General features: G+C 38.9%; 1 protein-coding gene across 1 annotated transcript in view; it reads left to right on the top strand.

The window, feature by feature from the left end:
- tfpia (tissue factor pathway inhibitor a) overlaps positions 1-10882 on the top strand; it is a 49031-nt gene extending 38149 nt beyond the window's left edge. The window contains exons 3-7 of the mRNA XM_069663229.1: positions 4180-4356; positions 5052-5129; positions 5925-5984; positions 9718-9906; positions 10031-10882. Coding sequence (XP_069519330.1) covers positions 4180-4356; positions 5052-5129; positions 5925-5984; positions 9718-9906; positions 10031-10098 — 572 coding nt within the window. The 3' untranslated portion in view covers positions 10099-10882. The remainder of the gene's footprint in view (positions 1-4179; positions 4357-5051; positions 5130-5924; positions 5985-9717; positions 9907-10030) is intronic.
- Positions 10883-12285: the final 1403 nt, after the last annotated feature.

Genomic DNA, 12285 nt, shown 5'->3' with positions numbered 1-12285 from the left:
TTACAGCAAAAAAAATGGCCTGACTGTCCCAGGCTGGGAGTGGTTTTAGACATCCTGCAAAATTGTTACCCCTAAAATGCTCTAGCAACAGCATCACTCCTGTCTCCCTTACTTACCTTACTTGTTCTTCCGCAGTCAGTTTCTCTATCTACCTTTTTATTTCACATGGATGCAGCTGCTACATATCCCTCTTGTACTGTCTCTTCAAATGAGCATCACACAACAGAGAGGAGATGAATAGCCGTTCTTGTGAATCATGTTCATTAAAGTCTACACCAAGTATGACACAGTGGAAAGAGGTCACGTAAGAAGTGTAAACATAGTTAGGATCAATGCTTTGAATGAAAAGAGACAGTGTAGACTGACTGTTTCTGTACTAATTGTAAGCGTCACAACATCGTCAATTATTGTACAAACTTACAAAAGTGGCATCATTATTAAAGCTCCTGTGAGGTGTTTTGAGCTGGTAAACGGACTGAAATGAATACTGATGCCTCTATATGAGTTACAAAAGCAAACAAGATCATCAGCAATAAGATTGATTGTTTCTATATAGTTATTTTTAATGCCTGTAGCCACAGCCGGGGGTTAGTGTCAGACGAGGCGGTTAACTCCGCTCTGCCAAATCGGCCTTTTTTGTATATTTTCGACAGCAAAGATTCACAGCGATTGATACATTTGCATGTTTAAGGAAAGCAGAGTGGGATTTTTTGTTAAAAAATAGGACCGTGTACATGTGCAGGAGAAGATCAGCAAAGAGATAAGAGGTACCGCTTTGTCCACAGGGGGCGCCAACGTCAACCAAAAGTTCCTCACAGGAGCTTTAATCACCTCTATCTGATTGAGATTTAACAAGCTGGTATGTTAAAAAATATGCTTTAATGCAGAATATTTACCTTTCTGATACATTTTTTTAATTATTTGACAGACTTGCTATATTTTTTGATATAGGGCAGCATTATGCATGCTAAAAATGTGGTTGTAAGTCCTCGTTTGTTTTGTTACATTTTTGACAAAACATGGTAATGTTCTGGTCTGTGTTGGAATATATGGCCTTTATTCAAGTTGACAGATAATTTAGCATTAGATGATTAGATATGTAGCCCTGTCTCTCGCCCGATGACAGCTAGGATCGGCTCCAGACCCTCCACGACCCTTTAGACGATAAGTGGTATAGATAATGGATAGATGGATGACCACATGTTGTTAGGACAGAATGTGAAACATCTGCAGTCAGGCAGTCCTCTCAAATTGATGTTTAACAGATTACTGTTTGGCATTGCAAACTGTATATGACAATGTCGTGTAATCCATTCATTTTCTATCCTCATGTGTCCCCTTTAATTTCCCCCTTAGTCCCTTTAAGAAGATTAATATAACACAGAAACATTCAGTTCAAAAGCTTTATTGTCATGAATGTTTCTGGAACCATTTTTCCTTAACTCAAATGTACAAAAGCTCTTTATTGAAGCAATATGATGTTTAAACACGGTGAAATACGATACAAACTAAAGCTTTTTAAGGCGGCACCATCCATGGAATGAAAATGTTTTATATGCACTGTGCATCACTTTGGGCTCCCAAAATAAAGCCAAGCATTTGCGTTTGTTTGAAACTTTGGGATCTCATCTAGAGTAAAAAAAAACCCAACAAATGTCGGGGGTCTAGGTTCACAGTGTGAGTCTGTAGTGACTCATCCACAGGTGGGTACATAACTGCCATATTAAAAAAACAAGAAATCATTATCCATCTGTTCGGGCGGCCGTACAGTCCAGTACACTTGCCATGGTTGGACGCACTCTGATGTTGTTGATCATCCAGTCACGGCTTGTCAGGCTGCACCTGTCTCAGTGAAAATGAAGTCTGTTCTAAACAGACCCAGTCCACTGGAAGTGATGCATTTCACATCATGGTTGTGATTGTTACAGCCTCAAATCAAGCGTGAGCCTGTCAGGAGCTTGAACATTTTTTTAAAGCTTTTGTAATGGCTTATTCAAATAAACAGCAGGGTTCCTGACAATCCAAGACAACAACACTGCTGTCGAGTTCTCGAGAAGGGGAAGATATGAACACTTAAATTTCCCTCATGAAAGCATAACGGTTGGAACAGGAGCCAACAGGAGGAAATATAGTGCGATTACACAATCCTACAGTAACCAGTGAGACATGCAGGGTATAAGATGAACATCAAACTTAGAGCCCTGATCCCAAAACTACAAGACCCGAGGGTGATCATGAATGCAACAAGGCGTAAGAAGTGAAACATGGGAGCTGAGGGAAGAGAAGGCACAGAAAGGAAAGCAGAGAAGGAACACATTTCAGAGAGTGATGTGGCTGACTGGGGACAAGCACAGGGAGTCAGGACGTTCTTGCTGGAAGCGTCGACTTTCAGCTTGGGAGAGACTCTGAGACCTGACTGGAGTGAAAATGTCACAGTGCTGCGGGGACAGGAAGTGGGCTGACTGTGACCAAGTGGCCGGCGATTGTAATGTTATGGCCTGACCTTATACAGTACACTGCACAGGCTTTGAGTCACTATATCTTCCTACCATATGTGTCCATTATTGTGTCCCTACTTTGGTCTTGCCCTTCTTTTTAAGGCTTTTTCAATGGACTGGATTGAACCCAGTGGTCTCCTTCAAATGTGTTTATATTAACGCAAAAATACGATCACAAACTATTGTAAGATATTTCAAACTTTTAAGTGATTAATTGCTCGGTACAATTAAGATCCATCGTGGTAAAACTGAAAACTTCGCCGGGGCGGTGAAGCACGTCGTCCTCTTTTTGTTTTTATTTTGTTTTTCGATCTTCTTTCTTAAGGAAAGTCAATGTCAGAGTCATTGGAGCTTTTAGTTCAGAAAAATACAAACGCTGAAGAACGCTGATCAATACAAACAAAGTGAAGAAGAAAGTGTGTAAGCCAGTTTGGCACGTCTGTTTGACTCTTATTCAGGACTCAGTAGCAAAAGCATTAATGTTATGTTTCAATCAAAGTTAAGGACGTGTATTTTGGCGATTTAAGGGACAGATCAATATCAAAGCTTCCATTTAACAGAGTGCTCTTTTTATTCCATTTATTGTAGACTAACAGAAAGCTGTGTCAACAAGTGATTCTGGCCTTAATCACACAGCGAGCTGATCTTTCTCCTCACCTCTGCGTGTGTCCTTCGCGCTGTCTTTAGACACTGACACTGATGTGGGATATGGACGTTTTTAATTTTAAAAAAACATTTACAAAACGCGATGATACTGTGTCTGAAAAATGTAGGCAAAATTACAACTCCAGTAGAAAAGCAGGACAAAATGTTTGCAAGCAGGGACTGCTAATCAGCTAGCTAGCTTGTAGGTGCTCCATCATATTGTCATGTTGGAGTGACATTAAAGTCTGTCTGAGAAAGTGTTTAATTAGACCCCAAATCAGTAAAAATCAGTGCTGGATGAATTATAAACATTTTACTATGTTTTCTAGGAAATAAGAAAACAATAATATACGATTCAGAAAATCACTTTATGTCATTATTGTGGCAGATACTGGCATTAAGGTGATGATAGATACAAGTCACATGTCACTTAAAGTTGTAATCTCAAACATCTCAGTTTCGTTCTCTTTGGCGACACGTTTAGCGATATGGTAATTGTGGGAGCACACTTCCCAGATATCCAGACAGTGCTGCATGTGTGACGTCCACGGTTGGCTCCGGTTGTAACTCTTGATTTTCCTCGCTGACGGTTGCTTTCCTTTTTAGACTGTTTGCCTTCATCTGAGCGTCCAATTTCTTTTTCTTAGGATTTTCACTTATTTTTTAAGTGTTGTTGCTCTTTTCTTTGTTTGTTCAGCCATAGTAGATTACGGTTTACTCGCAACACTTGCAGAGACCGGAAAAGCAGCTGCTTAGCTCCACCTACCCTCTCTGGCAGACCTACCACTGCTGGCTGATGGAAAACGCGTCACTAACTGGGCGCTGCTTGTCACCCAGTCTGTAATACTGCAAATGCAAAGGCTTTCATCAGTGGGCCATAAGCTCAATCACCATTGTGTGACCTCATTTTGCAGACATTTATTTAAATGAAAATCTTCTGGATTATCACTTAAAAAAAAACAACCAAGAACATCTATTTTGATTTCATGGGAACTTAAAGTCTTCTCTTTGGTTTTTCTCCCTCTCCCTCTCTTAGATGAGAAGAACCCGTGTCATCTGTCTGAAGCTCCCGGTCCCTGTCGAGGGCTGGTGACACGTTACTTCTTCCACACCGAGAGTCAGCAGTGCAAACATTTCTACTACGGCGGCTGCTTTGGTAATGCCAACAACTTCTACAGCATGGCGGAGTGCCAGGCCAAATGTCAGAACCCAGGTAAGCCAGGTTTAACTTTCGTCTAGCGCCTCTATTACTTTCTAACTATGACTGAGCAAGTTTTACTTTCCTCTTACAAGTTTTTTTAATTGATCCAAACGGATATAATTACTTTTCCTGCCTTAAGCTCAAAGCAATATGCATGGCATAATTTATATACTTCTGGGTTCATAGACAGCCAATGCAAAGTTGATTACAGTTGCTGCACAACAAATGAAAACTAATTTCAGCTGTGACATAATGAAAATAGTTCCACCTCAAGAAAATTAACTTTGTGATGAATTTTAGCTGACCATGAAATCACATCCCTCCACGATTTAGCATTTAAATCGCTTTAAAGTGACCAAAGCACACCCAATTATAGCAGACTTAGGCATGACTTAGAAGCCATTTAGATATTGAAATTGTCACAGAAAATAAGGCGGAGTCACTCGGCTGTGAACAACACCACCGACGGCACATCTTGAAAATCGATTGTAAAGCTGTGTTTGATTTCTCTTTTATGGATAACAACTTCAGATGGATGACTCTGTCTGCTTTCATTAGTAGATTACATCTGTTTGCAGACCAACACCCTCTCCAGTCTGATACTAATCATATTAAACTTACTTTAATTATGATAGATCACTGGGATTTAATGAGATCTGTTCTAAAAATAGGCCGATCAATCTGTGACTACTTTTTCTTTTTTACAGTAAAGCCCACTAAGGCCCCAGAAGTCCACACACAGTCTGCAAGGAGAGCCTTTAATGTGCAGCCAACCATCATAACTGGTAAGACTGAATGTACGCCAAACTGTACTTGTCAAAAAATGTCAAAGTTCTGTGGCTTGAAACTCTTAAGTTTCAGGTATATACCAATTATGAAACACATTAACTACATATTCAGTTTTATATTATCATGTGTAGTTCAGGTTTGACTTTCTGCTAAAATATTGAATTTTTTAGTCCTCAGTTACTTTTTTCTAAGACAGGGGGAAGATGTGGAAATCTTCTCATTTATATTGTAGACTGTGTAAGAAGTAGACATCCCCCTAGGTCTAAAAATGTAAGGCAATGTGGAACTGCCATAAACCTGCATTCTGTCTAATGGCCAGCAGGGGGCAACTCCATTGGTTGCAAAAAAGAAGCCAGATTGTGTGCAGATAAAATAACCTTCTTCTTACTTGATTTATTTCCTCCTTAATGAGTCTATTGTCTCAATCCATGTGTTTTTGAATACAGCATGGTGTTAATTTTGTAACTTGTCAACCAAGAGTAAAATAGACAGGGTTTGCTCTAGGGCATGGCTACCAGTGATTGAATGTCAGTATATGGCGGCCTGTCAACCAAGAAGTAAGGTCACTTCTGGCTTCAAAACCCCAAAATGGCTACAGCCAAGAAGCCAAACTTGAGGCTTCACAATGCTAATCCCAAAACCAGTGGGTGAAGTCACAAAGGCTACATCCAAGTAGTAATATAGTCTTACATTTTACTCAGGGGAAGAAAGTGAATAAGCTGTTTAGTAAAAGATTGTGCTATTCCTTAATATGGCCGACATCCCTTGACATATGTGTGTTTGTTTCTCAGCGGAATTGACTGCAAGAGAACCTCAGGTGCAAATGAATGAAACTAATCACGAGCTAAAAGGTATGAAACTGTAAAGACTATAAAACTGTGTTTAGATGCAAACTCAACTTCTATCTTCAGGTGATGGCCATTAGTTCAGAGCTTCAAGTTTAGCTAGGGAATACTGAGGTAGCTGATATCGGATATCCAGGCCAAGACTTCCTCTTTCATTAGCCGGTCATTGTTTACAGTCAGACTAGCAAATTAGGATGATGATCAACCAGATTGTCTGCACTTATATGTAGAATTCTCTTTTATAGAGATTAATAAAAAGCTTTGCAGTCGTCAGATATTAGCTGATTGGTTCTAAGGATTGCATTTCGGCCAACCTATTTTTGTTCTCCACACAAACTGTTTGCATGTATGCAACAAAAGCCAGATCAAACCTGATTGTCGACTACTCACCTACAAACAAAAGCAGAATGCTTCCTTGAAAACATCCCGTGCCTCTCATTCTGCATTCATATGAAAATATGTGTTTAGAGAGAATTCAAGGACAGTTTTAGATGTGGTGTGGTTGCGTAGAAAGTCACGTGGTGCGTTGTGAGACGTTTTCAGCCTGAATAATGTAAAAAAAATACCCAACTGTGCTGCTGATTAAATGTTTTAGTTCATTAACCTTCATCAGTAAAGAAAATAATAGCAACAATTTTTTTCTTTCAAGATGAGACAAAAACACCTTTTTTTAACTGGATTCATAAATTGCAGGCTGACAGGTAGAAAGCCAGGAGAAGAACATGCTGTGTTTATTCATCACAGAAAGCACAGAAACCGGGCATCATCACATCAATCATCCTGTCCTCAGAGCAGAAACCAGTCCATGCTGGAGTCTGAATTCAAAAAGTAAAGCTCATCCAGTTCATTTATTAAACCACTGTATGCTGCCAATAACTTTACAGTGATAGAATAAAATAAAATGTCAAGGTGCAGTGATGCATACATGGAAGACAGCTTAGAAATTGCTTCTGTTGTGCGAGGCAAAGGGCAGGAACAGAGTGCATCAGTGTCTCCTTCCCATTCGCCCATTCGTCACACACACCCACTTACTAATTTTCACTATATTAGGAGTGAGGGAGCATATATCACGCATGTCATGTTCCAAGGCTCTTTTGTGTTTCTGCAGCGGGTGAGCAAAGGGAGAGCCTCGCCAGCTCCCCTCATCTCATTCAGGAAGTTATAATTTTAAGAATTCAATTTCACTCTTGTCAAAAATACAGAGAGGGAACGCTTTCGGATGAGTTAGCCCCAATATTTCTGCCTCCGAAGCCATCCTTTTTTTTCTCCTGTGATAAGATCTCTTAGGAACAATGCTGGCATGAAAGTAAAACTCTTTAGAGGAACAATGAATTAGCCAGACCTTACATTAGACAGATATGGAGGATAATGTGTGGTAATGACTCACATCAGGAGTAAACACAAGATGACATTTGTTTTTCCCTACTGAAATTTAAAGTCACAAAAGCTGTAAAATAAATCTAATAGAAGACGCATAGATCATAAATATTGTCAAATATCAGTCGACCAAGCTGATGTTGCAGTGTTGAAATCAAAGAGTGACATCTTGTGGTTAAACAGTGATGTGCGCTTATTGTGTCGTTGGGAGAGACTGTAGACAATTGTGTCATTGTGACATAAAATAATCCTACACTAAAGCAGCTTTGGGTAAAAACATATTTACTTTTAGCAAGGTGGTCAAACACACTTGGAACACTGGAATGACTCCATTTGGGACATTGTTAGAGAGATTTACATTTATTGAAGCTAACTCGTATATGAGGTTGGTCCAAGGACCAAGCCATTTTTGCTCAAGTCCAAAGTAATTCTCAAGTAATTTTGTCCAAGTCTCAAGCAAGTCTCGAGTCATTATTTCTTGGGCAAGTTAAGTCAAGTCAAGTCCCAAATCAAGTCAGTTTCTTTTCCACCTAAGATTCAGCTCTCTTACCTGTAGTATCCGGTCTTTATAAAGAGAAAAGACAAGGTGTAAGTAGCCCGTCTAATAATGATATTATTGGCCAATTTATATAACCTGTTCAAAAAGTATGACAATGAATTGTATCTGTATTATCTTGGCACAGACACAGCTATGATGATGGTCGGCTCTGAGACAGTATTGAGTAGTAGTTTGACTGACAGCCAGTCATCCAATCATGACAATCACATACCGGGGAGCTTTTTGAGTCGTCCAATCATGATTCCCACTTTGCTCTTCATACATACTTGATAGTTAGACAGAAACTTGACAACATTGATTTGTATCAGTTTATATTTAACACCAAACATTCAAACTTATGAACACACAGAAGTCAAGTCTCAAGTCATTTATTTTTTGTCAAGTCGCAAGTCATCAAAACAGCGACTCAAGTCGACTCGAGTCCAAGTCACCAAGTCTCAAGTCCACATCTCTGATTCTCCTCACGTGTTTAGTGAGCTTCACTTTCAGAAGTTCAGCCTCATATTGCTGACAGACACACACTTCCTCTGGCTGCATCTATCACCTCCATATTTGCTCAGTTATCAGAGCTTGACAGTTTTCAGATGTTTCCCACATCACTGGCAAAATGAATCAATGCCTGTGGCACATTTGGAGTTGCTGAATAGAACAGGGATAGATAGCTCCTACATGCCAAATAGTGTTATGCCAATGCCTGATGCAGTGGGAACAAACTATATTTTTATGTATAGCATAGAATTACCACTGCAGGAAACCAGTAGAGGCAATAAATCTGTAGGCCAGTGCAGGCTGTGCACACAAGAATTTATTGATTCTTAAAAATAAGCAGAAAAAGGTTCTTGCCAGTGCATAATACTATTGATACTGATACAAATATTAACCTACATCCAGTACTAATATAGAATAGTTTTGACTCTAAAAGTGAATATGTATTATTAAACTCTGAGGGTTTGAAGGGGGAAAGAAATTCTCATCCAGGTATCATGATAGTAGTTTTTCAAGGCAAGACAAGTAGTCTAACGTCTCCCTCCAGAGGGGTGATTGGTTGTGCAGATGTACAAGCAGTAAAAAAACACATCAGTATAAAGTGCAGTACAAAAGCCTGCTACGTGCAGTGCCCAACTGTCAATCAGTCATCACATTCACACACCGATGGCTGTGCCACTTGGGGTTTCAATTTGGGGTTCAGTGTCTTGCCCAAGGACACTTCAACATGTAGACTAAGGGAGCTGGGGATAGAATCGTAGTCTTCCAATTAAGAGACAACCGACATTACCAGTGAGCCACAGCTGCCCCTAAAGAGAAGTGCTATATAAGTGCAGTCCATTTAGCATTTTAAATTTAACATATAAGAAAAAGTAGTGTACATACTTAATGTTAAAGTTTTACAAGCCTTTTTTGTGAAATTTGTCAAAGGGGATTTGCTTTGGTATCACATCTGTACAGTTATAATATCCAATGCTTTATTACTATTGATTATGTCATAATATAATAATGTCAATATTTATTGATAACCTCGTCACAATTAATTGATTCAACAAGTCATGGCATTGCTCGAATTAACCCCAGATGACCCCAACAAACAAAGTATGATGAAAACCCCTGTCCTTCAGCTGTGGGTCCACTCATGATTGCTAACACAAGCATTCCTACAACACTACAGCTGTTTCCAACAGTAATAGATCAAAGGATAGCTTCTGAAGCCCTGTGAGAGGCCACTATTAAAGAAGCACTGACACTGATAATAAAAGTAATTGTTACTTGCAGCCTAAATGTAACCTTTGATATTACTGTGATTTACAGACCTGACGCCTGCAGATCCGTGCACCAGGCCTTTGGAGAAGGGAACCTGTGACGGTGCAGAGAAGAGGTTTGCGTACAACCCAAAGACGAAGATGTGCCACGTGTTCCGTTACAGCGGCTGCGGCGGAAACGAGAACAACTTCAAACACCGGAAAGAGTGCAGGATCAAGTGCGGTCGGCGCAGAAAGGGTATGAATATATGATAATAGGTGTGAATTATTTTAATTTAGGTTTGCCTGGTTTTAGATAAATCTTCTTTAATCGAGAATCATGCACTGAAAAAATATCACAGTGTTTCTCTGTTGTGTTGCAGCTCACGGAGGGAGGATGATCAGAATAAGGAAGAAAAACTTAAACAACATTGTTCACCGCTCAGTCTGAACACTCTGTGTTAGATCCTGCTCTGCTGAGGAGCCGCCTGTATTTATGTCCATACTTTATTTGTAGCTTTCTGAATATCTTGTGTTTGCAATGCTTCTTGTATAAAATCGTTTGCAGTGTAGGTGTATTAGCTTTTTCGTGACTGAATGCATGTATCATTATTAACCTCATATATCTATTTGACAAAAAACATGTTTGTTTTGCTGATCTCTTATGTAGCTGATCCGTCTTTTGTATAAACAAACTCTTTTTAAATGTACTGTTTAAAGCTTTGTTATGTCTGATTTTTATGTGAAAAACACCAAAGTTGCAGCAAGATTTAAGTCAATGACGAACTGGATGTCCTGCATATTTACTGTGTATAGGACCTGATGATTTTCTGGTAACTCCACGATTATTAATCAATGTACGCAGCAGCATTAGCAGATTAAAGTTGTGGACAATCTCTATCCCCGGATCAATGACAACAATACACAGAGTGGTCTGTAAACACATTAATCAGGATGACCATGTCCTCACGGCGATAAATCAATGTTTACAAGGCAATGACTGCTTTATTTCTGTCAGATTAAACATGAACACTTTTTTTTCTCTCCTTTTTAATCAATATCATGCAGTTCCATAAATCACCGTTATAGTCCTGCTGGTGTTGTTGGTGAGGGGAAACACAAGGGGGCAGTGTTGTGTAAAGGAAGAGGTTGTATTCGTGCTGCTGTTTTATAACCGAGGCTGTCGTGTATTGGACTGTAAGAGTTTATATAATAAAGTTCAACTATATACCTTCTCTTCTTTCTATCAGTCTTTTTTTTAATGAAAGCTGTTTTTCATTTAGGCCAAATGTATTCAAAGAAATTACAAATATGCAAACATTCCAATATAAGCCCTGTATTTCAATCAATTTCACCCAAAATGCTGATTCACTCTGCTCATAAAATCAGCTTAACTTAATATTTAGAAAATGTACTTAAATAACTCTTATATCTACATTAAGATTAGTTTTGGATCAATATGTTTTGTAGCACATATATGTCAAATTAAGTCATTTCTACATGTCCATCAATTACTGTGCATGATATACCCACATAACCTCTTAGCTTAGATGTAGTGAGACATGAAGCATTTGGAAATTACATTACAGTAAGCAAAAATACCAACCAAACTACCGGACAAATGTTTACTTTGCAGATTTCTAAGGCTTAATTCAGTCCAACAGCATGGTTTGCAGCTACTGCAGGACACTGCTTTGAATGAAGGAGTTCAGACTAAGCCATTGTATCTCACTTATCCAGCCCAAAACCATAGAATCAGAATCAGAAATACTTTATTTATCATGGGGGGGGGGTGGGATTCGGAATTCGAAATTCGAAATACAGTTGCTCTGCTACAGATCTGAGAGATATATGGCATAAAATAAAAGTAAACAATATATCAAATTTGTGCCTCATGTGAGTGTCAGAGTTAAATAGAATTGCCAGAATAAAGTTAAATACAAAATAAGAGTTACGATGCAAAAGAGTTATTTACAATGAACAGTATAAGGAAGTATTTATGTCAAACAGTTGAATTATTGCACAATTATCCAGCTAGCAGGGGAACATTGTCGAGCATTTAGCTGCTAAAGATCCAGATATTTTCCTGTGAAGTTGATGAAAACCAAAGCAGAACTGAAAGGGGAATAAATGTTAGAATATTGATGAATATTTGCAAATCTAATGAATGCTAAAATGTTTGCTGTTTAACTGGCAGCATTTAGGTTACAACCCATTCAGCTTTATTTAAAAACTAGGGATGCACAATATTGGATTTCTTGCCGATATCCAAAATGCAGATATTATCTGCGGAAAATATCGGCAGAAATATGACGAAATCTGCCGATGCCAATATGTTATTTTCAAGCCATAATCTGCAGATACCGATAATGTGCTGACAATAATGTGAACCCCTTTAAAAAAAACTATAAATAAAGTCATCATTAGGCTAAATCAAGCATTCTTCATGTGTCATTATTAGCCGTGTGTGTTGTAAGGAGGAGGGTGTCATTGAATATGAGTAGTTCTCAGACCTTTCCTTACAGACCAACACAGGACTGGGGTCACGTGGCTCAAAATCATTATTTGAAACAATGGAAGGATTATTATTAAAAAGAACTGCTGAAGAACACAAAGGCAGGACGCTGAAGGCTGTGGA

This window comes from Semicossyphus pulcher, unplaced genomic scaffold, assembly GCF_022749685.1.
Source record: "Semicossyphus pulcher isolate SPU_LCO1_2020_fin unplaced genomic scaffold, fSemPul1.0.p SCAF_15, whole genome shotgun sequence".
Lineage (NCBI taxonomy): Eukaryota > Metazoa > Chordata > Actinopteri > Labriformes > Labridae > Semicossyphus > Semicossyphus pulcher.
The sequence above is the reverse complement of the archived record's forward strand: the minus strand, read 5'-3'. Positions and strand labels throughout refer to the sequence as shown.